At 51.0% G+C, this 26,455-nt stretch overlaps 9 protein-coding genes across 9 annotated transcripts; 6 read left to right on the top strand and 3 right to left on the bottom strand.

Annotated features, from left to right (window-relative positions):
* Positions 1-252: 252 nt before the first annotated feature.
* N7498_007131 (ELYS family protein) lies at positions 253-1,299 on the bottom strand (the record flags this gene model as incomplete). The annotated part of the gene is made up of 3 exons (XM_058454193.1): positions 253-810; positions 863-1,092; positions 1,146-1,299. The coding sequence occupies 3 exons, from the start codon at positions 1,297-1,299 to the stop codon at positions 253-255; spliced, it is 942 nt and encodes a 313-aa protein (XP_058306442.1).
* Positions 1,300-1,548: 249 nt separating this feature from the next.
* On the top strand, positions 1,549-6,112 carry smc4 (condensin subunit SMC4; the record flags this gene model as incomplete). The annotated part of the gene is made up of 4 exons (XM_058454192.1): positions 1,549-5,034; positions 5,085-5,837; positions 5,887-5,964; positions 6,017-6,112. The coding sequence occupies 4 exons, from the start codon at positions 1,549-1,551 to the stop codon at positions 6,110-6,112; spliced, it is 4,413 nt and encodes a 1,470-aa protein (XP_058306441.1).
* A 923-nt stretch (positions 6,113-7,035) lies between these two features.
* Positions 7,036-9,868, top strand: N7498_007129 (uncharacterized protein; the record flags this gene model as incomplete). Its single annotated transcript, XM_058454191.1, has 9 exons — positions 7,036-7,419; positions 7,471-7,738; positions 7,787-8,299; positions 8,353-8,443; positions 8,491-9,032; positions 9,085-9,173; positions 9,227-9,297; positions 9,353-9,445; positions 9,496-9,868. 9 exons carry the CDS (start codon positions 7,036-7,038, stop codon positions 9,866-9,868), a joined length of 2,424 nt encoding a protein of 807 aa, XP_058306440.1.
* A 533-nt stretch (positions 9,869-10,401) lies between these two features.
* On the bottom strand, positions 10,402-11,547 carry N7498_007128 (choline/ethanolamine kinase; the record flags this gene model as incomplete). The annotated part of the gene is made up of 1 exon (XM_058454190.1): positions 10,402-11,547. One exon carries the CDS (start codon positions 11,545-11,547, stop codon positions 10,402-10,404), a length of 1,146 nt encoding a protein of 381 aa, XP_058306439.1.
* A 1,342-nt stretch (positions 11,548-12,889) lies between these two features.
* On the top strand, positions 12,890-13,246 carry N7498_007127 (uncharacterized protein; the record flags this gene model as incomplete). Its single annotated transcript, XM_058454189.1, has 1 exon — positions 12,890-13,246. One exon carries the CDS (start codon positions 12,890-12,892, stop codon positions 13,244-13,246), a length of 357 nt encoding a protein of 118 aa, XP_058306438.1.
* Positions 13,247-14,864: 1,618 nt separating this feature from the next.
* On the bottom strand, positions 14,865-16,304 carry N7498_007126 (uncharacterized protein; the record flags this gene model as incomplete). Its single annotated transcript, XM_058454188.1, has 1 exon — positions 14,865-16,304. The coding sequence occupies one exon, from the start codon at positions 16,302-16,304 to the stop codon at positions 14,865-14,867; it is 1,440 nt and encodes a 479-aa protein (XP_058306437.1).
* A 1,176-nt stretch (positions 16,305-17,480) lies between these two features.
* Positions 17,481-18,625, top strand: N7498_007125 (glycoside hydrolase family 16 protein; the record flags this gene model as incomplete). Its single annotated transcript, XM_058454187.1, has 2 exons — positions 17,481-18,283; positions 18,334-18,625. The coding sequence occupies 2 exons, from the start codon at positions 17,481-17,483 to the stop codon at positions 18,623-18,625; spliced, it is 1,095 nt and encodes a 364-aa protein (XP_058306436.1).
* A 942-nt stretch (positions 18,626-19,567) lies between these two features.
* N7498_007124 (bifunctional cytochrome P450/NADPH--P450 reductase) lies at positions 19,568-23,103 on the top strand (the record flags this gene model as incomplete). The annotated part of the gene is made up of 5 exons (XM_058454186.1): positions 19,568-19,682; positions 19,733-19,978; positions 20,032-20,472; positions 20,523-21,509; positions 21,560-23,103. 5 exons carry the CDS (start codon positions 19,568-19,570, stop codon positions 23,101-23,103), a joined length of 3,333 nt encoding a protein of 1,110 aa, XP_058306435.1.
* Positions 23,104-23,948: 845 nt separating this feature from the next.
* N7498_007123 (MFS transporter) lies at positions 23,949-26,338 on the top strand (the record flags this gene model as incomplete). Its single annotated transcript, XM_058454185.1, has 10 exons — positions 23,949-23,995; positions 24,049-24,169; positions 24,233-24,407; positions 24,459-24,529; positions 24,586-24,668; positions 24,724-24,809; positions 24,862-25,263; positions 25,316-25,398; positions 25,454-25,817; positions 26,241-26,338. The coding sequence occupies 10 exons, from the start codon at positions 23,949-23,951 to the stop codon at positions 26,336-26,338; spliced, it is 1,530 nt and encodes a 509-aa protein (XP_058306434.1).
* Positions 26,339-26,455: the final 117 nt, after the last annotated feature.

The raw sequence follows: 26,455 nt of genomic DNA, 5'->3' as shown, positions 1-26,455 counted from the left end.
ATTAACAAATTACACCGATTTAACGAGGTCAATTATTTTCGAGCGCACTGCTAAGGATATGTTTTTTGTACGACTCTGTACAACCATCCTGCGTGGTGCAACCCGAGGGCGAAATATATTGCTGCAACAGCGGACTTTGGGAGCTTCATCTTACTGGTTCAAGGCTCTAACAATGTCCAAAAAACTAGAAAATTGCATGGTCTAAAGAATCCTGAACTCCATTGCCTGTCCAAAAAGTGAAAAATTAACGAATCACTCCGGGTATATGGTCTGCGTGTGTCGCATGCTTTCCCTCAGATCATCCCAGTTCAGCCCATCCACCTTCTTGCCTCCCAAGGACTCCAACTCAGCCCCAAGACCGTCCATCTGCCCGATTGCCAATCTTCGCATCATGACAGTGTCCTTTGCACCAGGCAGGGAGCTTGCATTTCCTTGCAACAAGCACTCCTCGAACCAGCACTCCTCATCCTCGTCCAGCGGGAGCCCAACTAATTCCATGGCACGCTTGCTCCGTGTCTGACCGGCCCCAGACTTGTGAACGAACTCAATCAGCTGCTCGAAAAAGCTGCGACGGTGGAATTCATCGTATTTGCGGGTGAAGTAGAATGCTTCCGTAACGTTGGACCGACACATCACTTCAAAAAATGCTCGTTGCACCTTCTCAGTTGCCAGTGGCGGCGCGGCGGTGAGGTAATACGCAATTGCCAGGCTGTCATCGTGCTTGGGGAGCTGAGATAGGGTCAAAGCATAAAGGATCTCGTCGGGGAAGGTAGGGATGAGTGAGGGGTCGGCGAGGTAATCGAGTGCGCGCTGTTGCCGAGCTGTTAGAAACACGAATGGGACAAAAGACCTCGGTACGCACTCTGAATTCTAGACGGTCCATGTTCCAGAGGCCGTCAATGAAGAGCTGATACTTCTGAGGTAAGTGGCATGTTTGCGCAAACTGATCTGCAGCATCTGGCGCACTGCGACAGTCCTTGAGGATGTAATAGATCAAGGCTTGCTTGTGATGGATGTCGAGCTCGGACGAGACAATGTGGTTAAATAGAGATCGGAGGTCGGCATTTGTCTTCGGCGGGTAGACCTTCGTCACTATACGGGAATCAGCGCATGGCCCAGGACAGTTGGCGACTTCCAAAGCATACCTCCTTTGATGCCGAGCAGGCCCAGAAGCCGATCGGCAAAGAGGCAGTTCTCTAGAGCCTTGCGATTGTGGACAATCTGATCGATGACTTTGGCATCATAATGGTATTTCTTGTTGAAGCTGAAGATATGATCGAAATCCTCCCACAGCGCCATTGTTCTTGAGATGCTTGTCGATCTGAAGAATCTCAGTCGCAGGAAGCTCCGCGGAGGGGTATCAATTGGGTAAAATTACGCGCGTAAGTTACAGGGCGGTGGCTCACTGTTGTGGCAGAAATGGGAACGCTAGTCCTGTTCGGGCGCGAGGTAAACAACCCACTTTCCGCCGCCAAACATCTCCATTTATCTCTCCAAAGCACCACCCCTCGCGCCCATGAAGCAGGCGCCACCCCTCCTTTGTGCATAATGGCTTCACTCACACAGGGTCGGCGATCGCGCCGTGCTGCTCCCCGCAGGAGCTACGTTGTCGAAGATACTTCGGAGTCGGAGGACCCCGGCAATGTGACGCCAACGGCCGATACTCATGATGACGACGATGACGAGTCAGGCGAGGAGGAAGACTATACCCCCGTCCCGAAGAAAACAAAGCGCGCTTCCCAATCAAAGCGGATGACACTAGAACCCACGACCCCGTCCACAGTAAAACCCGCCCGCAGGTCCCGACCGTCGACCGTCGCGACAGATGAATCGGACACATCACAGGTTGAGGCGGACGAGGAGGAACAGACCGACGAGAACGATGAAAACGAAGAGAACGACGAAAGCATGGTGTCCGTGGTCGCTGACCCCGACTCTCCCTCGAACCATGCGGCGTTGAAGAGAAAGAGTCTGGAGCCTGCGGAGGCTGATCCTGATTCTCCTTCTAATAAGGCGGCGATGAAAAGACATAGTATGGCTTCCCGCAAGAGTCGTGGCTCAATCACGCCCAAAACGGGAAAGGGCTCACTCCCTACTCCAGAGCCATCCGCATCGCCAGAGTCCACACCGCGCGCCAACCGGGAAAGCGTGCCTCCCCTCGCCGACATTACCGACTCAGCCGTCAACCAGTCGCCCTCGAAACTGTCGGAAACCCCGAAGCCCCAAATCTCGATCATCAATCCGAACTCGACGGTGTTGGAAAAGCCTATGGATATTGTGATGAAGTCCAGGAACATGGCAGGACCGGCTATCCCCGAGGAGCCCGCGGAAGCGAAGCCTCGCATGATCATTCAAAACCTGATTCTGACGAACTTCAAGAGCTACGCAGGCAAGCAGGTCGTTGGCCCATTTCACGCTTCTTTCTCGTCTGTGGTTGGGCCTAATGGATCGGGCAAGTCCAATGTCATTGATTCATTGCTCTTCGTGTTTGGCTTCCGTGCTAGCAAGATGCGACAGGGCAAGATTTCGGCACTTATCCATAACTCTGCCCAATATCCCGACCTTTCCTTCTGTGAAGTAGAGGTGCATTTCGAACAAGTTCTCGATCTTCCCGAAGGTGGTCACGAAGTCGTCCCAGATTCCCAACTGATCGTTTCTCGACGTGCGTTTAAGAACAACAGCAGCAAATACTACATGAACAAGAAGGAGTCCAACTTCACTGCTGTGGGGCAATTCCTTCGCGACCGCGGCATCGATCTTGACCACAAGCGATTCCTGATCTTGCAGGGCGAGGTCGAATCGATCGCCCAGATGAAGGCGAAAGCTACCAGTGAACACGACGAAGGCCTTCTCGAGTACCTGGAGGATATCATCGGTACCTCTAAATACAAAACTCCTATCGACGATGCAGCGACTGAGTTGGAAACCTTAAACGATGTGTGTGTCGAGAAGAATAACCGTGTCTCGCACGTTGAGAAAGAGAAGGCCGCATTGGAGGACAAGAAGAACAAAGCCCTCGCATATATTCGCGACGAAAACGAACTATCCCAGAAGCAATCAGCTCTTTACCAGATCTACATCGACGAGTGCGCTAACAATGTTCGTGTCACTGAAGAGGCCATCCTCCAGATGCAAGAGCTTTTGAACATGGAGCTCGAGAAGCACGAAGGCAATGAGTCTGGTATCAAAGAACTCGAGAAGCTCTACAAGCGCGGTGTTCGTGAATACGAGACCATGGAGAAAGAAGTGCAAGGCTTGATGAAGGAAATGGCCAAGTACGACAAGGAGGGTGTCAAGTTTGAAGAAAAGAAGAAGTTCTTGCTTGGCAAGCAAAAGAAGCTCGAGAAGACCATGCACACAAGCCGCCTTGCCGCGTCCGAGTGCCAAAGCTTGGTCGAGAAATATACCGACGATATCGAGAGGAAGACGAAAGAGACGACCCAATTCGAGCAAGAGATGCAGGTGGAGGAGAAGGAGTTGAACTCAATCCGTGAAAGTCTCAAGGGCAAGACCCAGGGCCTCTCCGACCAGATCGCAGCCAAGCAGAAATCCCTGGAGCCTTGGAATGAAAAGATCAACAAGAAACAGTCTGCTGTTGCCGTTGCGCAAAGTGAGCTCGATATTTTGCGAGAGCGGAGTAACGCCGGCGCTGTTTTGCTCGAGGAGGCCCAGGGCAAGATTGGCACTATCGAGGAAACCCTGCATGCCAAGCAGAATGACCTCGAAGAGCGTCAGGCCCAGAAGCAGACATTGGAGGCTGAGGTGGAGAAGCTCAAGAGCGACCTGAAGAAGTACGTTGCCCGCGAGCCCGAAGTTCGTCAACACGTGTCCAGCGCTCGCCAAAAGGCCGATGAGGCGCGAGTCAGCCTAGCAAGCACTCAGAATCGCGGCAGCGTCTTGACGGGATTGATGCGTCTGAAGGAGTCTGGTCGTATCGACGGCTTCCATGGCCGTCTCGGCAACCTGGGAACTATCGATGAAAAGTACGACGTTGCGATTTCCACTGCCTGTCCAGCTCTTGACAACATGGTTGTGGAGACGGTAGAGGTTGGTCAACAGTGCATTGACTACTTGCGCAAGAACAACCTCGGTCGAGCCAACTTCATTCTTCTGGATCGCCTGCCACGCCGCGATATGTCAACAATCTACACTCCCGAAAGTGTTCCTCGTCTCTTTGATCTGGTCAAGCCCAAGGACGACAAGTTCGCACCGGCCTTTTACAGTGTGCTGCAAAACACTTTGGTTGCCAAGGATCTCGAGCAAGCAAATCGTATCGCATACGGTGCTCGGCGGTGGCGTGTGGTGACTCTGGATGGGCAGTTGATAGATGTCTCTGGAACCATGAGTGGCGGTGGTACTCGTGTTGCACGGGGTGGTATGTCCTCCAAGCAAGTGGCCGACACTACCAAGGAGCAAGTTACTCGTCTGGAAGCCGACCTTGAGGACCTGGAACGCAAGTTCCAGCACTTCCAGGAGAAGCAGCGACATGTCGAGTCCCAGATGCGAGACAAGACCGAGGAGATCCCGCGCGTTGAGACCAAGATCCAGAAGATCATGATTGAAATTGAAAGCGCTAAGCGCAGTCTCGCGGATGCCCAACGACGAGTCAAGGAGCTCAGTGCGGCACACAAGCCTTCCAAGGCCGATGAATCTCAGGCAACTGCCCTCGAGGAGCAGATTGAGGCCATGAACGAGGAAATCGAGGATCTCAACAACCAAAAGAGTGGAATTGAGGAAGAGATTTCCGAACTTCAAAGCAAGATTATGGAAGTCGGCGGTGTTCGCCTCCGCGGGCAAAAGGCCAAGGTTGACGGTCTGAAGGAGCAGATCAGCCTGTTGGCGGATGAGATCTCCAATGCCGAGGTGCAAAAGTCCAAAAACGAGAAACTCATCAACAAACACACCAAGGCTCGTGACGGGTCCGAAAATGAACTCGCTCAGATCGCCGCGGACTTGGAGAAGATTGAAGCGGACGTGGAGAGCCAGACTAATGACGCCTCTGGCTGGCGACAGAAGGCCGACGAGGCCCAAGAGGTAAGCCTTTATGATTCGGTCTTTATTGACTTTGTCTAACATGCTCGCAGGCTCTGGAGACAAAGAAGGGTGAGCTGAAGGCTCTCAAGCAGGAGCTTGATGATAAGGTGGCCGAACTCAATGAGACCCGCGCTACCGAGATTGAGATGCGAAACAAGTTGGAAGAGAACCAGAAGGCGCTTGGTGAGAATCAGAAGCGCAGCCGCTACTGGGAGGAGAAGCATTCGAAGCTGGCCGTGCAAAACGTCAACGACCTGGGAGAAGAGCAAGACCCGACCGAGCTGCAGACATTCACCAAGGACGAGCTGGAGGCGATGAACAAGGAATCGCTGAAGGCTGTCATTGCCGCTTTGGAGGAGAAGGTCCAGAACGCTTCTGTTGACTTGTCGGTCCTCGAGGAGTATCGCCGCCGAACTGCAGAGCACGAAGCACGGTCTGCAGACTTGGCCACTGCCCTGACGTCCCGAGACAGTGCGAAGGCCCGCCTGGATGGTCTTCGGTCTTCCCGATTGAACGGATTCATGGAAGGCTTCGGTATTATCTCTCTCCGCCTGAAGGAGATGTACCAGATGATCACCATGGGTGGAAACGCGGAGCTGGAACTGGTCGACTCCTTGGACCCCTTTTCTGAGGGTATTCTCTTCTCGGTCATGCCCCCGAAGAAGAGCTGGAAGAACATTGGCAACCTGTCCGGTGGTGAGAAGACACTATCCAGTTTGGCGCTGGTGTTCGCCCTCCACCACTACAAGCCGACACCACTCTACGTCATGGACGAGATTGATGCTGCCTTGGATTTCCGTAACGTGAGTATTTTCACCCATTTTGGGTTGTCACTCGACTAACAATTCCTAGGTCTCTATTGTAGCCTCCTACATCAAGGAACGGACGAAGAACGCCCAATTCATTGTCATTTCCTTGCGGAACAACATGGTAAGAGCTGGTTGCTTTTCATTCATAACGGCATATACTAATTTGACCATAGTTCGAACTCGCTTCTCGCCTTGTCGGCGTCTACAAAGTCAACCACATGACCAAGAGTGTCACGATCGAGAACAGGGACTATATCGAGGGTCGGTAATGATTAGAAGTCGCGTGCATGTTCTTTCTGTCTGCATCCAATGGATAGGTACCTGGCTGGATAGGGTTGCCTGCTCTTTTTGATGATATCATGGTTGGGAGTATTGGATTTTGAATAAATTTCTTTCGCCTTCACTTAATCAATGACTAGTATTGCCTCGTAATCCGGGTCCGTAACACTGGCCATAGACCTTTTGTTCAGATCTTTACATTTTGTAACCTTGGATGTTTTGATTGATTTCGGACAACCACTAGAAGGTATCTGAAATGACTCCCGGCGAAGTCAGGTCGTTGATCAATATCAAACAACTTTGGAATTAAACGTCAAAGCCAACCCAGGGGATTTCAACCCCAACTCGACTCACTTTCTTAGAAAAAACCAATCCACCTGCCCGAACAGGCATCCGGGCTTGAATACTCCGAGCCCAGTTTTGGCCGATCCCGCAACCCAATTCTACGCACAGAGCTCCAACCAGACTTCACGCAAACTCACATCTCGGCTCTTCCAATTCCCGTGCCATTGAATGTTACATCTGCTCCAGTATTAGGCCTATCCCTCGCCGATCAAATATGTCATAGTCTCCACTAAATCCTTGACACCTAACTCCCCAACCCCAACAGCGCACCCGCGCACATGGATCTACAGATGCGGGGTAGAAGCTGCATCACCATAATTCTACCTATGTACCCTGGCAGGATAGTCATAGCCCGGGATTCGGCTTCCTCGCCGAACTGAAATTGAGCTCAGGTACTCAGAAGTACACCGCTCGAGGGAAGGATCGGTCCGGGCTGGAATGTATAAAAGCAGGCGGACGCGACCTGCATTTTTGGGGTCGATTTCTCTTAGTTCGACTATTTTTGGGTATATACCACCCTTAGGGTCACTTCTTCAACGTAGGAAGTTCTGATACTCAAGGCCTCGCCATGCGTTCACGACTATCCCCCTTGGGACTGATCTCCCTGCTTGCGGGCTCCGTCGCAGCTTCGCAGGACCTGTCCCAGTATGTCAACGCGTTTATCGGCTCCGAAGGTCCGGATGGGACGGGGTACGGTGGTGGTGATATCTTTGTTGGCGGGACGCGTCCGTTCGGTGTCGTTAAGCTCGGCATTGACTCGACGGCGGTGGATTGGAGTACCGCTGTTTTGAATGGTGGCTGGACTCCCGATGGGAATGTTACGGGATTTAGTATGATGCACGAGAGTGGTACTGGTGGTGAGCCGAAGTATGGCTTGATTTCGCAAATGCCGTTGACTACCGTTGATGCGCCCGTTAATATACTTGATAATTTGACTTATAGTCAGCCGAGAGTAAGTCTTTGTTTTTGTCTGATGTGATGGAGTGAAGTTGACCGGGTTTAGGTTGGCAACGATACGGCGAAGGTGGGATACTTCAAGACTCAGTTGAAGAATGGTGTTGCCATTGAGTTGTCTGCTTCGCGCCATGCTGGAATAATGAACTACTCCTTCCCCGAAGGCCAGAAACATGTCCTGGTTGATGTGTCTCACTTCCTTCCTGGGTCTCCTGGCGATGCCAATGGACAGTTCTACACTGGCGGTGAAATCCAGATCGAGGAAGACGGGAAAGCCTACTCTGGATACGGGACATATATCGGCGGATGGAACAATGGTTAGTCTCTCGCCAACCCCAAGGAGCCCAATCTTATTGAAATAACAGGTGCATCCTTCACCGTCTACTTCTGGGGAGAATTTTCCGAGAAACCAGACGAGGCCCAGGCATTCTCCGGCGCAAACACATCTCCCATGCCGCGATACCACAACCACGACAACAGCCCCATCCCCCAAGCGACGCTCGGAAAATCGCAGATATTAACATCAGGTCCCATGAATGACCGCATCGGTCTTCTCCTAAGCTGGAAAGACGGGGCCGCTTCGCACATTATCTCCCGTGTGGGAATCTCTTTCATCTCGGCTGCAAAGGCTCGCTCCTATATTCAAAAGGAGATCCCGTCCTGGAAGTTGAACGATACTGTCACCGATGCCGTCAAGGAGTGGAACGAGGATGTCTTTAATAAAGTCCAAGTTCCGCTGGATGCCTCGGCAAATATGACCCGTGTCACTCTGCTGTACAGCTCTCTGTACTTTATGCATATGATGCCTTCGGACCGCACAGGCGAAAACCCCCTCTGGGACTCTGCGGAGCCATTCTGGGATGATTTCTATACTATGTGTAGGTTTTTACCAACGCAAGACTGGTGGTACTCTTACTGATCTCGGCTGTAGGGGACATTTTCCGCTGCACGGTTAGCTTCTACCACATCTTCCAGCCCGCGTACTACGAGTCCATGATCCGCGGTGTCATCAATATCTACAAGTGAGCCGGCCCAACCCCCAAATTATACTCTCATCTAATGAAACCAGGCATGGCGGCTACATGCCCGATGGCCGCTCTGGCAACTGGAACGGCCTAGTTCAAGGCGGCTCCGACGCCGACAACGTCCTCGCCGACGCATACGTCAAAGGCCTACGCGGCGCAGTGAACTGGACCGAGGGATACATGGCGATGAAGAAAGACGCCGAAGTAACACCCTACAACACATTCGATCCGACCGATTTGACCGCCAGCACGAAGGAAGGCCGCGGAGCCCTAGACGACTGGAAAGAGTTGGGCTACGTCTCGCAGGATCACAACACTCGCTGCATCTCGCGTACCGTCGAGTACGCTCTCAATGACTTTGCTGTGAGCCAGGTAGCCAAGGGCGAGATGCCCTGTGATGTCGAGAAGTATCTCAATCGGTCGGCGAATTGGCAGAATATCTGGGATCCTAGTGTCAAGAGCTTGAACTTTACGGGTTTCTTGGCGCCAAAGCTTTCGAATGGGAAGTTTAATTCTAGTGATTATAATCCGCTGCTTTGTGATGGTTGCGAGTGGCAGTCGATTACTTACGAGGGTGTTCCGTGGGGTAAGTGGCAGATTTTCTTGGTTTGGAGGACAATGGCTAATCGCGATGATAGAATACTCATTTGTGATTCCTCACGATGTCAAGACACTTATAAAGTTGATGGGTGGCGCTGATACCTTTGAGGATCGCCTGGACTTGATGGTGAGTGAGATGGTGACATGGCCTATAATAGAGACAGACTAACATCTATCTAGTTCAAACCGAACATGTCTGTCCAGAGCCTCGGTGCCAATGGTGCAGGCATCACTACATTGATAAATATCGGGTAATTAATGAACTCGATCCAGACGGTCAATTGATTGCTAAATATGACGATCTAGAAACGAGCCCGACTTTGCGACTCCCTACCTATACAACTACATCAACAAGCAGTCCAAGAGCGTGGAGCAATCTCGCACCCTGGCCAATCAATAGTAAGGTTACCACCACCACCCCAATAAACCGTGTACTAAATCTTCAACAGCTTCAAAGACGCCGCTTATGGCATCCCCGGCAACAGCGACGCCGGCGCCATGAACTCCTGGCTCCTATGGCAGATGCTGGGCATCTACCCAATTGTCACACAGCCCGTCTACCTACTCGCCTCACCCTGGTTCCCCGACCTGAACATGACGGTCAATGGAAACAGCACGCTGCGGATCTCCGCCACCGGCCTGGACGAGGGTTATTACGTGCAGAGCGTGAAAATCAACGGCAAGCAGTGGACGAAGAACTGGTTTGAGCACGGAGAGGTCATGACCAAGGGCGGACATATCGAGTTCGAGCTGGGCAAAGAAGTTAAGGCTTGGGAGTCGGGCGAGGTGCCGCCCTCTCCCGGACATGTGGAACTGAAGTAGTTGGACAAAGGGTAGCGCCTCTTTGTCATTAGAGCGCTACTTTATAGAAATGTGGACGTCACCTTTCAAAGAATCTTGCCAAGATAGATCTAATGCTCCGCAATGCGATCAGGCCGCGTGCGACGTGGACTCGTAGTAGCTGCCCTAGCTGTGCCTGAATAGGCGCAAGGACTTCCCCTACTCTCTCTTGGATCTGCCGTTGGATTTATTTTTCCGTCACTTGCGGCTCGTGGCCCAATCGCTGGTCCATAGCTGCGTCTTGGCTGAGTACTAGCGATCGTTCGATCAATTGCTGAGTCTTAGATATGTGAATGGCTGGCCCTCTGGTGGTTGAGGCTAGGGGCTCTAGAATTGTCTATCTAAGACTAAGAAGCAAGAAAGGTCTTCTCCTTAATCGCTGCGGTCTCGCTGCTATATAGGGGACTTATCGCTGCTATTCTTATCGCAAGCGAGATGAAGCTGTTGTGGGTCGTGGTTGGATACGGCACAGCCGTATCCTATGTATCGGCACAGCCTGGCATTGGCCCTATTAGTTACTCGTGAATATCCAGTCCAAGCCTTTTATACTGATTGACAAATTCTTCAAACAGCCTGTTAAACGCCAAGAGGTCCAAGCGGTTCAAGAGGTCCTTGTTATCCTCCTGCTCCACGTAGCAGAGCATGTTGTGGATGTCCCAGGTGATAGCCAGCAAATACCCCAGCTCGGATTCCCTAAAAACTTGCTCCCCCGTGTCCGAGTCACCAGTCTCCTGGTTCCACTGCTCGGCATACTCCTCGCAAAAGTGCCTCTTCTCCTCTTCCATATAAGGCCTGTAGGTGGCCATTTTGCCGTCTTCATCAACCCACTTGAACACCTTTTGCATGAAGTGTGCACCAATGTCAAAGGCTCGGTAGTTCCGAAAGACGAACTCAAAATCTATGAGGACGATCTTGCTTTCTCCTTGTTTGGGATTGTTCTTCACCATCACATTCATGAATGGTACATCGTGGATGCACCATCCTTTCTTTCCCCTTATCGACTCCAGCCTGTCTGTTATCCGCCTTATCTTTGACGCAAAGTCGTAATCAACGAGATCGTCCATGCTAACGCCTCCTTCATGGAAGAGCTTTTTGAGCTTGGGCATCTTATGATACTTTTCAAACTGCCTGGTGATGATATCGTAATAGACCTGATCAGGTTTCTCCTCCAGCTGCGTCTTCATGGTGTGGAAAGCGGCATACCCTCGGGCTACAGCAGCTCGGATACCTGCGTCTTCCACATCTTCTGGCTCCAAATTGCGTGCATCCAGAAACTCGTCGACCCTTCCCAACGTGCCGTCCTTTGTCTGGAAGAACCCGTAAACCTTGGCACCGAGACCTGACTGACCGTAATCGTGACATAGCTGTGCCTCCTCGTGCTTGTTGGGGGCCAAGGGTTTGAAAACTTCGATTATTCTGTCGAGTTCGCCGTGGAACTTAAGGAAAACCTTGCGAGGTCCTGGATCCGCGTCACCCTCAGTCTTTGGTCGTTCTATTGTATAGTTTTGGTTTGCTCCAGCATTCTTCTTTAGAAAGAGTGTTTCTGGATCCACGATTCGCCACTCGTTGGTGGCAAATATTCCGATAATATCTTTGACGGCAGTCTTAGTTAATGGGCCATCTCGGGGCAGAGCCACGGGGACGCTCGTGCAGGTTATCATCCCCTCGTGTACGTGTGGGAGAATGAAGAGCCACAAAATTTGGCTGCGGAGAAAACGACTCCAGAAAAACAGCCCCAAAAGAAATTGAAAAAGAATAGAAAAGAAAGTTGCGAGACAAAGTCTTCACATTCGCAGAAGAGGGAAAAGAGACGGGGCTGCAGAAAAGGATGGAGTCGTCGAAAAGGGGTATGACGATGACTCATTGATAGCAATAGTTAACGTATTCGGAAAGCGAGCTGCGCATGTAAGCGAGCTGCGCACCCTAAAACACCATAGTAAACACGATAAATTACAACTTTATATCTCAACAACGATAGCTTCTTGTAATGTCTTCTCATAAATCTATGTCCTTCATAATGAGTCTAAGGGTATTTGAATAACTCGGGGGTTTTCAGGATAAAATGATTGGAAAATATATCCTTGAAGCCGATAGAGACTAAATTACAATGTATTTTTTGGAAAAGACTGTCAAATCAGAATTAATTTGACCTAGACTCTTAAAATCGACTTCTTATACACTAGGAAAGTAGGATACAAAAGATAAAGCCGAGCAGAGTTATAGTTGTTGAAATATTGTGTTCTTAAATATCGCATTTACTATGGTGTTTTGAGGTGCGCAGCTCGCTTACATGCGCAGCTCGCTTTCCGATTACGTTAACTTAACTAACTAGTTACAATCATTACGATGATAGTTCTGCCAGAATTATGTAGCGGTGATAGCGTCTTTCGGAATTATCTTTCCCCGCGTCAAGTAGTAAGGCTGATTTTGAAGACTACTGCATGCATGCCACGCATGTGGATTGCATGATTCCCAGAAGCCGGACAGGCCGACCAGTCCGAAAGTCCCGGCCCCAAGCCAATTGCAGATAGAGCACACAACGCACATGAGACGGTAGCCAATGGCCGAGTCGAATGCTGACGACGTTTCTGAGTTTCAGGTTTGAAGGCAGATCGCTACTTTTCGCGGGTGCCAAGGCCGACGCTCTCTTGACGTCAGCGCGGGATGAGGAGGTTGGGGCTGTTGAAAGAGGGGCTTATTCTTTTATAACCCGGAAGGATCTTGTTTCGGGACAATTTTCCCTCGCCTTCGGCTCTTTTCTGGCTTCGACCTTTTTTGCCGGGGACTTTTGTTTCAGACGAGATTGAGGATATCGTTGCAGAGCCATCTTGTATAGCATCGTCTTGGTGTGAGATCCCACCAGAAGAAGAAAAGCCCAGAACAGAAAGGGTCGATCGGAGAGAAGAAGCATACTCGGGCAAACTCCAATGGTAAGTGCAGTCTGCATTCCACGGCTCCATCTCCATTTTTTGCGGGCGGCCCGACTGTGAACCACGGCTCCGAATGCGATCGCATCTCACACCATTACAGGCACCCATCAATTCCCCCATCGTGGCTCGTGCCCCGGCCGGATGCCCCAGTACCATTTCCGGAGGTGCGATTGCCGGAATCGTCCTCGGCTCGATCGCCGGTACCCTGTTGGTCCTGTGGCTGTGGCGCGTGTGCCAACTGCCAGGTGCCTGGAGCGGCGGGGGCGAGCCGGACGTTGGCTACCGTCCTCCCATCGCTCGTTCGTCGCGCGGTCGCAGAAGAAGACGCAGTCGTGGCGCATACGCTGACTACGTCGAGAAGCCACCCAGCGTCTCGCGGCGGTATCGTGATGATGTGCGGCGGCCACAGAAGGTGTATATCGCGGAATGAGGAAATTGTCTCAGGATTGGGAGTACATGGGTTCGAATGGGCAACCTTGGAATGAATAATGGATTGGCGTTGCTTTTGTCTGGAGGATTTCTGCTTTGAGTGCGCGCCCGATCGAGGACTTCAGCGATCGAGAACGATGACGGCGTTGACGAGTGACGAGCATGACACAATACTCATGGAAGTTAAGATTTACGACTCGACGAATATAGTTGAATAACGCAGTTTATTTCGGACTCGATCTTCTAGCTCATGTTCATCCCAGTGTCATGGATGCCATGTCGTAGGCCACTGACCGCAAGATCCAACCCCTGAACTATACTTGTGTGGACTGAGCGTCGCACATGCATGACCGAAAATTGAATATACGTGTAACCCGTGGATAACGGTTGTGAACTCGGCTGCGCAAGTTTGGGAAACGACCGGGTCAAGTCGAATTACGTACGGCACTAAGCATGCAACGGCCAATGCCGCAAAGCTTGGACGCTGTCAGGAACGCCGAACCTACGAATGGCGAGATACAGTGGGGGCCTCGAGAGCAGCTAGTTGCTAGGACATCTCGTTGCGTTCGAGCCCTGCGAACAGTGCGGCAGGAAGTGCGGGAAAAGGGGAAGAGAAACAACGGGAACGTGGAACGTGGAATGTGGCAAACGGAAGTTGGAAGGGTCCACAGGGTCTTACTTCGGATGTGGGCCAAGTGGATTTGCAGCCACAGTGGGAAAATGGAAGATAGCAAAATGAAATTTAAAATGGGCCTTGAAATCATGAAATCGAACTAGTGCTAAAAGAAGGAACAAAGTCATGTGATAGCCAATCAGAGCGTCAAGAGCTTTCGATATGGTAGTACCAAGTCGAATATCATCTACACTCAGTATTCCCCCCTTTTTATCCTACTTTATCGACTCTCTTCCTAGAGAAACAACATGTACCGTATAATACCCGGCTTGCTATCCTGTACACCCGCGGGGCTGTAGAGACTGGAAGGGCCCCGTCCGACTAGACCTAGCATTCACCCACGGGTGACCCTCCAGACCCTCTACCCGGTCACCCTTGTGATAACGGGTGTCTCTTACTATGTGTTTATCCTCCCCTTACTAAGTTTTCCCTCTTTTTCTCGCCTTTAGTTTCTGTTTCCTTTTCTCTGTCACAACCGCTAACACCGAAGTTGCGCAATAGGTCCGTCTGACTAGCAGGACCCCGACTCGTACAGACCCCGGTCGAGAAAACCTGAAATATGATGATTGAATGTGATTCCGCCGTTCGTGTCGACCAAATTGAGAGCAGTGTTAATATAAAGTTTGTTGCCAACGATGGATGTTATGATATTGCTAGCAGCCGTGGGATTCCCTTGGCTTCTTTCTACGCCTGGAATCCAGCGGTGAAGGTTAATTGCTCCGGCCTACAGGCGAACGAGTATGTCTGTGTTGGCGTATCTTCCACGTGATACCAACGGTAAAATCGGTTGGAAATGTTAATAGGTATATCGTAATATATACTGATACAGTTTATTGAATACACCCATGGCATTATTGAGTCTAAGTTAATGACAAATATCTAGACCTTATGCTCGAGGTCCAGTTGATCTATTTCCCTAGTAAACAATTCCCAATTCCGCAAGATCCTAGACGCTGACGTTGGGCCGAGTATACTCCGCTTCGAAAAGGTCACGGTTCGTCCCTATTCCGAATTTAGGGTTGCGAGTATCCTTTCCGTTCACGGGAATTTCACCAGAGCCGTATAGAAAGTTTGCCACCTCGTCTGTAACCTCAACGAACCTCCCCGGCATTCCGTAATAGCCTTCCATAGCGATTGTGACGGTCGGTGTTAATGGTTGATCTCTCTCAGCCCAATTCAGTTCCTCCCGCATTCTACCTAAGAGCCCAGACAAACGAAGTTCATCATTAGGGAACTCAAGAAATTCTAATTTAATAGAACGTAATGAGGCTGGAGCCAAATTGAGTAAATCGATCAGCTCCGACGTATTCACGCTAAAACGAGAAAGTCCCAAATGATATAATTTTGGCCATTTCTCGATAGGGAAAACCTCTTTTAAGGGCATAGGCGGATCCCCCATTGAAGATCCATCATCAAATGTAGTTGATAAATGGATATGGGTTAATTCTTTAGCCATGCTGATAGCCTTAAGAAAGTATCCACTTCGGAATCCCGCCCAGCTATAAATCCCACTAGTGCCAGTGAACAAAGAAATATCAAGGCGCCGAAAGCCTGGACGTTTCATAATAGTCGTAAAATGATTGTATTCTTCACATGGCCGCTCAAAGATCAGATAGTTTATTCCAGTAGGGAGTTGCTTTGAATCAAAGCTCAGCTCAGAAACATTATGCGTCTCCATCTGTGATAGAACGCGAAGGACGATTCGAGCCCCTCTCCATAGTTGTTTGTATTCGTCGGTGGCCTCTGACCAATGTAATGGGTTGGCAATTTGACCCTCGTTTTGTTCAATATGCCATCCTCGTGGAATAGGATAGTTAAAGCCATATGGAAATGCTCGTATCATAGGTGTCTCGTATAGCGGAGAAAAAAGCCAGCCATGAGTCGCAGGCGTAACGGTCACTCTTTTTAGCCGTGGGAACCGCTCTAGCCCATAAAGAAAGGCTTTTTCGTCCTCCTTAGATTCGATCACAGTTGTCTGATCATTCAATATTTGCGAATAATACTCCCAGCAGGCTTTCAAAGGCATCTGTGAATCCATCTGGTTCTTGGGCCGGTCCACGTTATGGTATTTCCGACGTTTCATCATATAGCGGTTTTCTTCGCATCCATCCACGAACCAGTTAGGACATCCTTCATTGGGGTTGGTTTCTAAACTTTGGGGGTCGGTTATTGGATATATATCTTCCCAGATTAATGGCGCAGAGACAAAACTTGCGTCATCCCAAATGATCTCCGTGATCTCTTGTCGAAATTTTGGATGGTCCGCTATGGCGCGGAAAACTTGGATGTTTAATGAATTGGCCGAAAGAAACACGCGTGATAAGGAGAATGGCGTTATCTCGCCGAGTGTTTTGCATGTCAAACGCAAGGACTTGGTATCTTTCATTGGCAAGAAAGACGCAATCAATGAAATTATTTCAAAGGGGAAACGAAGAAACCACGAGCTTTGAGTTGCCATTAGGGCCATGGATGGGGGAGCTTGTGGAGCCAATGAAAAGTTGGTATGTTCGTGAGTTGGAGGATGCGCAGATGTGGGTGAACAATCCATTAAATATAACTCAGGCCGGTTTGGAACTAATGTTAGTTAGTTAGGAAAGGTCGGTTTTTTATTAGTTCCCTTATGTAATAGTTATTTAGTGAGGTACTTCCTAGTGGTAATTTACCACGCGTTTATCACTATGACGCAGCAAAAGTTTCGACCCCCCCCTTAGACCTGGGGTGTCTGCCCAGGGTCTCGAAATAGATCCAAGGGAAGAACTATCGTTTTTCTCATAATTATTTTCTCATTTTTTTTTAAATCATGTTTCCACCATTGTCCCTTTCCGTGCAAGCCCAAGTTCAACGGACCACCATGGCAGGTCTAGACCGGCTTGTCCTCGGAGCCAAGAAAAACCAAAAGCTCAGCTACTGGACTTGGGTGGTTTTGTGCGATCGACACCTTTACACGAGGATGATAGCTCACAGATAAGGCGATGCGACCACGGATCCTTTCCCTCCTCACACCAGCTCTCCTCCTCCCCTCCTGATGGTCGTACGCTGTCTTCGGCCATTGGGATCTTAGGCTTATCGGCCAATAACGAGCCCGCGTAGACCCGTGCAGACTTGGCCAGAATCCGAAACAGTTTAGTTTCAGGCACGGGGCCGCCACCATTCCCGATCGGGAAAAAAGGGTACCCCTGGTGCAGAAACCTCTAACTGGACCGGGTTAGCACCCCAAAAGCACAATAATTCGCTGCCAGCTTTTCCCCTTGCCGTGGCCGTGAGTGCCCTGAAACCCTGGAATCGTACGAATCGAGCACTAGTCATCATGTCGAGAGCCCACTTGGTCTCAAGTGGCGTTCCCTCTCAACTTTCCCTTACCCGTATGCTCTTTTTCCCTTAATCTCCTCCCACGAACCTTTACTGCCGGTGGCTTCCCACCTTCCGATCCTTTTGCCGTGCGTCTATTTTTGCACATCCATTCATTAATTGTACTTCGAGGTTCTACCTCGTATCCGTTCATTGTGAACTCCCGGATCCATCAGCAGCAGTAAAGGCGGGCGTGAGAAAGAGTAAATACACCATGAAGGCCGTCTTCAACCTCGCCGTGCTGGCGGCTCTGGCCAGCAATGCCTTCGCTCAGACGTTTACCGACTGCAACCCGCTCGACAAGACCTGTCCCTCCGACCCGGCGCTGGGTACGGAACATGAGTGGTATTTCAACACCACCCTCGACACTACCATCTGGAACATGACCACCGGTGACTACACCACCACATCTGACGGAGCCGAATTCACCCTCACCAAGGAAGGACAGTCGACCCTGCTTCAGTCCAACTTCTATATTTTCTTCGGCGTGGTGGAATCCTGGGTCAAGATGGCCAAGGGCAAGGGTATCATCAGCAGTGTGGTGCTGGAGTCGGACGACCTTGACGAGATCGATTGGGAATGGGTTGGATACAACACCAGCCAGGTGCAGAGCAACTTCTTCGGCAAGGGCAATCACACCACCTACAACCGAGGCGGCTTTCACGCCGTCGCCAATGCCGATACCGAATTCCACAACTATACCACCTACTGGGACCAGAACAAGCTCGAGTGGTGGATCGACGGCGATCTCGTTCGCACTGTCCCTTATTCCACGAGCAGCACCGTCTACGGCAAAAACTATCCTCAGACGCCCTGCCAAGTTAAGATCAGTAACTGGCCCGCGGGTACGAAGAGCGCGGATCCAGGCACCGTTATATGGGCTGGTGGTCTGGTTGATTACAGCGAGGCACCTTTCACCATGACCGTGCAGAAGGTCCGCGTCCAGGATTTCCACACCGGCAAGGAGTACAGTTACGGTGACCACTCCGGCTCCTGGCAGAGCATCAAAGTCACGCCGTAAGTTTTCCCTCTACAGTTCCTTGCGAGCGCCACTAACAATCTGATAGAGGAAACTCCACCGCTCTCGACCACATCAACAACCCGCCCAAGTCGCTCTCCGAGAAGTGGGACGACCTAGGCACGGGCGCCCACGTCGGCGTTTACGCCGGAGCTGCCGCCGCCGGAACCCTCGTCTTCGTCGCACTGGGTCTGTATTGCTTGCGCCAGCGCCGTAAGGGCCGCCTCGAACACGCTCTCGACACCGATCAAGACGCCACAGACCGCAACGAGATGCAGAACTATCAAAACAGCTGGAAAGCGACCGAGTGGCGAAACAGCGGTTACCGCCCGGTCACTTAGATTTTTCACTCGTGTAGTTTTTCTTTCCCCGTCATGAATGGTTCTGCGAACCTACTCGCCCGTCCCAGTTTCTCAGATGCCGCCACGACATGATGTGACCATCCTTCTCTGTGGGCGTCTGTGATGGCCCTGGGACTGCCCTAATGACTTTTCTCTCGCAAACCCCTTTCCCACCGTTTCGCTAGGTGTGGTTTTTGTTGATATCCACTCTCCGGTCTCTCGATTTATCAGGTTCAAATCCGTCGGCGTTGTTAGGCTGCCATTGTCCCCACACATCGGGATCTCTCTCTTTTATTAAAGGCATGATATGTACATACTTTCATCAACATGGGTTGTTTATTTCTCTTCGAAAAATACGAGTCGAGATTTTATTTTGGTTATTCAATGAAAGGGGTTGTCCTTACTTGGGGTCCACTCTAAAATTAGGAATCGCCACGGCAGCCACGTCGCTGTATAATGAGGTCATTGACAAGGGAGCCTTGGGCGGATACACAAAGTGTAACAACTCCGAGGTGAGTTATTATTAAACTTCATCGGGCGCCGGCAAATTGCCAAGTTAAGGAGTATTTAGTTCGCTTGTGAAAGAGCCGAGGTTGGTGGAGCCCGCGAACTTTAGTTTCGTCGGGGTTGGCATCGCGTTGAGATTGGTCGTAAATATGTTCGAACGGGCGTGTGCGAAGGATGCATAGGAGAAGGCATTCGTAAAATGCGATAAAATGCCAGATGTAAAAGCCGAGATCATAATTAGGAGAGATAGCAAGATCTTGGACTGACGGGCGATCGGGTTTACGCCAAACCCCAGACCCCTGATCGGTAAAAACTGCCGATCTGCACGGATGCGGAATTGGCGAATTCCACCCCCGCTATGATCTTCGATCCGGGATCTCAAAAGGTTCTTTTTTCCCCATTCCGTTCCTGCTGTTCATTGCTTCAACCATCGCAATGAGCTTGGAGGTCCCCATCCCGGCACCAAAGGGTGTCCCAATTCTCGGCAACCTTCTTGAAATCGAGGCCGACGTCCCATTGAACAGCTTCGAGCGACTCGTTGACACCTATGGTACACTACATTCATCCTGCACATAGAGGTCGCCGCTAACCAGCCTGCAGGTCCTATTTTCCGATTCACTACCTTTGGCCAGACGCGCGTATTCGTCAGCTCGCATGAACTCGTCAACGAGGTCTGCGACGAGGAGCGATTCACCAAATTCGTCGTCGCTGGCTTGAAGGAGATTCGCAATGGCACAAACGATGGCTTGTTTACGGCCAACTACCCCGGGGAGGAGAACTGGGCCATTGCGCACCGTATTCTGGTCCCCGCGTTCGGACCTTTGATGATTCGCGGCATGTTCGATGGTGAGATCGATCTCCCCGAAATGCGCCCACGACCGACTCTAATTGCCTTCTAGATATGTACGACATTGCTGGCCAGCTCGTCATGAAATGGGCGCGACAAGGACCCAACGTCCCTATCACCGTCACCGACGATTTCACCCGCTTGACCCTCGACACTATCGCCCTCTGTTCGATGGGCACGCGCTTCAACTCATTCTACCATGACGAAATGCATCCTTTCGTTGAGGCAATGGTTGGTCTCCTGTCTGGATCTGGTACCCGGGCTCGGCGCCCGGGTTTCCTCAACAGTATTCCGACCAGTGAAAACGCAAAGTACTGGAACGACATCAGCTACCTCCGCAAGTTGTCGCAGGAGCTGATTGATGCTCGGAAGAACAACCCCATCGACAAGAAAGACCTGCTTAATGCGCTTATCCTGGGTCGTGATCTTCAGACGGGCCAGGGTATGACTGATGCGTCAATTATTGATAATATGATCACTTTCCTCATTGCTGGTAGGTGTCTGTTGCTATAGCAAACGTGTTCCACGCTGACCGAGAACCAGGCCACGAAACTACCTCTGGCATGCTATCTTTCATGTTCTATTTTCTCCTCAAAACCCCCAGTGCGTACCAAAAACTCCAGGAAGAGGTCGACCGTGTCATTGGTCGACGCAAGATCACCGTGGAGGACTTGTCGAAATTGCCGTACCTTACGGCCGTCATGCGTGAAACACTCCGTCTGAAGCCGACAGCCCCAATGATCGGAATGCATGCCCACCCGGAGAAGAACAAGGAAGACCCCGTGACACTGGGTGGTGGAAAGTACGCCCTGCACAAGAACGAGGCTATTGTCCTGATACTGGGCAAAATGCAACGGGACCCTAAGGTGTACGGTGAAGATGCAGACGAGTTCCGTCCGGAGCGGATGCTCGACGAGAAATTCGACAAGCTGCCCCAGAATGCTTGGAAGCCTTTCGGTAACGGAATGCGTGGCTGTATCGGTCGTCCATTCGCGTGGCAGGAGGTGCTTATCCTTGTCTCAGTGCTGATGCAGAACTTCAACTTCCAGATGGATGACCCCAGCTACGACCTCCGTCTCAAACAGACTCTTACCATCAAACCCGAGGGCTTTTACATGAGGGCTACTCTCCGTCACAACCTTGATCCGACCAGCCTGAGTCTGCTTCTGGGTGGCACTCCAGATATTCACAAGGATGCTAGCGCTACCAACAGCGAGAGGAAACCTAAGGTCGCTCCTGCCGGTACCAAGCTGAAGCCTATGCACATTTTCTACGGAAGCAACACCGGAACCTGCGAGGCATTCGCGCGCCGGTTGGCTGATGATGCCATTGAATACGGGTACTCGGCTGAGCCCAGCTCCCTGGACTCGGCGAGGGAGAATATTCCCACCGATGGTCCCGTTGTCTTCATCACGGCTTCATATGAGGGCCAGCCGCCGGATAATGCAGCCCTCTTCTTTGAGTGGCTGAGTGAGCTCAAGAATAGTAGCTTGGAGGGTGTCAATTATGCAGTCTTTGGCTGTGGACACCGTGAGTACCATCCTCTTCCTTTCATAAGTTCTATTACTAAAACTCTCCAGATGACTGGGCTACAACCTTCCACCGCATCCCCAAGGCAGTGAACGAACTTGTCGAGAAAAACGGCGCGACCAGACTTTGCGACTTGGGCCTGGCCGATGCGGCCAACTCGGACATGTTCACCGACTTTGATAACTGGGGCGAGACTGCCTTCTGGCCCGCCATCAGGGAGAAGTTCGGAGGGGTAGTACACAAAGAAGCCAAGTCCAAGTCCTCGCTGCATGTCGACGTGAGCTCGGGCGTGCGCGCTTCTACTCTTGGCCTAAAGCTACAGGAAGGTTTCGTTGTCGAGAACAAGGTCCTGACAGCGCCAGGCGTGCCCACCAAACGACACGTCAAGTTCAAGCTGCCCTCCGACATGACCTACCAGTGCGGCGACTACCTAGCCGTGCTGCCAATCAACCCAAGCACCATCGTGCGCCGAGCTATCCGCCGCTTCGATCTTCCCTGGGACGCAGTCTTGCGCATCCAAAAACCGGAGAAAACCACCGGCTCACGCGCGTTCCCTCTCGACACACCCATCTCCGCCTTCGAACTCCTCTCCACCTACGTCGAGCTCTCCCAACCGGCCTCCAAGCGTGATATGAACTTACTCGCCGACTTCGCCACCGATGCCGAAACCCAAGCCGAACTTCGCTACCTGTCCTCCAGCCCAAGCCACTTCACCGACGAGATCGTCCGCAAACGCATAAGCCCCCTCGACCTTCTAACGCGCTACCCATCCATCAAACTCCCAATCGGCGATTTCCTCGCCATGCTTCCCCCAATGCGTGTGCGCCAATACTCAATTTCCTCATCGCCCCTCTCCGACCCCTCGGAATGCTCAATTACATTCTCCGTCCTCAAGGACCCAGCCCTCTCAGGTCCCCTCGAGGGCGAAGCCTCCGAATACCTAGGCGTCGCCTCAAACTACCTCTCCGAACTCCAAGCCGGCGAGCGCGCTCATATCTCCGTCTGCCCTTCCCACTACGGCTTCAAGCCTCCGCCCGACCTTCAAACGCCCATGATCATGGCCTGTGCGGGTAGCGGTCTCGCGCCGTTCCGTGGCTTTGTTATGGATCGTGCAGAGAAGATCCGTGGTCGGTCATCGTCTGCTGGATTCCATGAAGCTGATGCACCCGCTAAGGCAGTGTTGTACGTGGGATGTCGCACGAAGGGACAAGATGATATCCACGCCGACGAACTAGCAGAGTGGGCCGCACAAGGCGCAGTCGATGTCCGCTGGTCGTATAGTCGGCCCGAACATGGGAAGGGTCAACATATCCAAGACCGCATGCTCGAAGATCGGGAAGAGTTGACGGCGCTCTTCGATCAGGGTGCTAGGATTTACGTTTGCGGAAGTACTGGTGTTGGGAATGGGGTCAGGGATGCTTGTAAGAAGGTGTTCCTTGAGCGTAGGGCGGAGGTGATTCGGAAGGCGAAGGAGGCGGGTGAGGTTCCTGAACTTAAGTATACTGAGATTGGGATGGATGAGGAGACTGCTGTTGAGAAGTTCTTTGAGGCGATGAGGACAAAGGAGCGCTTCGCTACTGATGTCTTTACTTAGCGGGATGGGATAGCATTTTGATTGTTTTTCTTCTCTTAGATTTTGAGAAAGCTTTGAGTTTATCGTATAATTTCTTGTGTCCTCCCTCTCGAAATGGATCAGGGGTCGATGACAGAAATATAAGCTAGTCCAGGAGGGAAAGGGCCTTTTAGCGTGTGTCTACATGTTGTGGATAAATGGGATGGTGATCAAATAGTATTTTTCTGGACAGTCTAAACTTCCTATCGTGTTTCTTCATAGAGAAAGTTAGTTCTAATCATTGACTATGATAGAGACTGCTCGATTCATGATACAGCGTGGAAGTTTGGTACTGAGTGCGGTAATGGGAGTATTTTGACTCTACTGAGCCAGTCAAGCATACATGTTGTCGTGCAAGGCACCAAAGCTGTGGCGATACTCTCCACATTTTGCACAATAGGCTTGAACGGCAGCAAGTTCTGAACACATCTCCTGGGGTTATTCCAGCTCTCAACGGAGTGATGAATCACTGACTATGTGGGACTTGTTAGGCCCAGACTTCTGATCGATGAACTATCATCATTCTTCACATAAATGTACGATCTTGCAGCCCCAGATATGGCGTGTGGGGCCTGCCCCATGAAGAGAATCAGCGTGAGGCGATAACAGGCTGAAATCTGGGGAAGATGTGGAGCGATGCGGGGAAGGCTGCGTCGGGGTTCTAGCCCCATCGCTAGTAATGCAGCTCTGGGTCAAAAGAGCCTAGGAGCCCCCTTCATTATCGCCTGAACCTGAAGCTTGCCATAACCACCTGAGTTATTACTTCATCGACAATTAATACTCTCAATTTCAGTTCTAGGCCAGACTGCATCCATTAGTCCTTGGCCATGGAGATGGAGGAAACAAGGGCCAGACGGCCCCATCTTGTGCATAGGTATTGATGCTTCGATGATTGATTGACGCAGGAATTCTAATTTTGACTGGCAGTCACGCCCATGAAGGCGATATTCCTGGGACGGTGGATCTTCGTGCCGTCGAGGGTGATGACACGGCCTATGGACAAGCGTTGTACCCGGTTCCGGCGGAGGACCCGAATGACCCTCTTCAGGTATCAATCATGGAGTCAAAATATGCCTTGAGACATCTCAGCTGATACTTGTGGAATACATAGTGGCCGATTTGGAAGAAAAACACCATTCTTCTCATCATGGCATTTTACTCGTTCCTCGGGAACAGTTCCTTGACTGGGCCGTCGGTCTACATTACATTATACAGCGAGGAATTCGGTATCTCTCCAGCTGCAGCTTCGGGATTGATCTCTTACCCGAACTTGGCATTCGGATTTGGTAGGCATGGTCCAGTCCCCGATACTGACGAGTGTCGCTGATGACTCTCAGGGTCGCTTTTCCTTGTGCCCCTATATTTGAAGATAGGAAGGCGTCCAGTGACACTCTTATCAATGGCGACGGTAGGTGTGGCCGATGGATCATCATTTCTTACCGCTTCTCGACTAATACCGTCTAGTTTGTCGCTGGCTTGATCGGTGCCTCGAGGGCTACGAGCTACAGCGGGCTTATGGTTGCTCGGGTCTTTCACGGCTTTGGCAGGTTGGTCACCTTCTAGCGAGATTGCGTTGGATCTCTAATAATTAACTTACGCTAGTGGCGTCTGCGAGAGCTTGCCCGTGCAGCTTGTCAACGATATCTTTTACATTCACGAGCGGGGAAAGAAGATTGGCTACTATACTAGTTCGTTCAGCACACCTTGGGAGCATGGGTTGCAATTTCTGACAAAATGCAGTCTGCCTCTGCCTAGGAGCGACGGGTCCCCTATACGCTGGATATATGCTGGGAGGAGGAAACTCGTGGCGACTCTTCTTCTACGTCGAAGCCGCTTTTGCTGCCGCCCTTTTGATCTTGGCGTTCATCTTCGTCGAGGAATCTACATATCACCGCTCCAAACATTTGACGCAAGAGATCTCATCATCCCCCTCGCTCGCCATGGACCCGACAGATGAAATGAAAAACCATCCAACGCAGCTTGAGAACGTGTCATCGGTGTCGGTGCCTCGGAGAAAGAGCTTTCTGTCTACTCTCAAACCTTGGAGCGCTATTGATCCAGAGCCCGAGTTCTTCATGACAATCGCCCGGTCTTTTACGTATTTCTTGGTCCCAGCAGTTTTCTGGGTAATCAGTACCTACGGTCGGTCTTGCGCCAAAGAATTTCAGTTACTCCTGCTAATTTCATGATTCAGGGCTATATATCGGCCTCGGAGCTTTGGCATTCAATTACACCTTCCCACTCAAGATCACGGCGCCCCCATACAACTGGAGTGAAGTAAGAACTCCGAACGCTTCAATAAAATGTTACTATCTCTGACCCTAAAAAACAGACAAATTCCGGCCTCATAGCAGTGGCCTCCTTCATCGGCTACCTTCTCGCCCTCCCATTCACCTCAACCTCCGATCGATTAGCCGCCTACCGCACAAAACGCAACAACGGAATCCGTGAAGCCGAAATGCGCCTCCCAGCCCTCTTCCCAGCTATCCTCCTCGCCCCAGCCGGACTGGTAGTCTACGGGTTCACCGCGCAGCGCGACCTGCACTGGATCGGATACTTTGTCGGAGTCGTCATGGACCAATTCGGATCATACTTGTACTTTACGTTTACACTTGCTTACGCCGTGGACTCGTACTATGCAAACACGTCTGAAATGCTCATCGCCATGAACCTGGGCAAGCAGGCTATCTCCTTCGGTATGGCTTCGTATTTGCTGGATTGGATCTTGACGAGGGGATATGCGGTTGTTATCTCGGGGATCTTTGGTGGCGTCTTGCTGGCTAATAATTTGTCGGTTATTCTGTTTGTGATTTTTGGGAAAAGAATTCGGAGGTTTACGGCGACGTCTTGGTTGGGTAGACTTCATCAGAGAACTGCTACGAGGGACATGACGCATTGAACATATTCAATTGGGGTTATCAATATCATTGATATTTGATAGGGCCGGATTTTCCAGAGCCATGCAAGAGTAGCTGGTTTTCTATCAGCCAGCGAAGTCCATGTGGGAGGTGATTTGCCCGTAGAGAGCTGGTGGTAAGCCGAAATAGTTCTTATTTTGGCTTTTTCATCACTCCAACTCCCTGCTGCAATTTCTATTCTGCATTGACGCCTTTCCATAGCTGGTACCCAGCTCACTCTGACAGGCCTCCGGGGCTATTCCGCTTCGGCCCTGGGGGCTCTCAACCTCGCGACGACCTCGCACGGCCCTGCATATTAATAATGATAATTAGACCCCGCTCCCCACACGATGCCACATTCTTGTATATATAGCTCGTCTACCTCCGCATCTTCAGGACTTAACGCCCCTTTACTGTTGCTCTAAAAAAATCGAAAT

The sequence above is a fragment of the Penicillium cinerascens genome (assembly GCF_028974065.1).
Source record: "Penicillium cinerascens strain IBT 15544 chromosome Unknown contig_9_segment0_segment0, whole genome shotgun sequence".
In the NCBI taxonomy this organism is placed as follows: Eukaryota; Fungi; Ascomycota; class Eurotiomycetes; order Eurotiales; family Aspergillaceae; genus Penicillium; species Penicillium cinerascens.
Note: the sequence above shows the minus strand (reverse complement) of the source record. Positions and strands in the feature narration are given on the sequence as shown.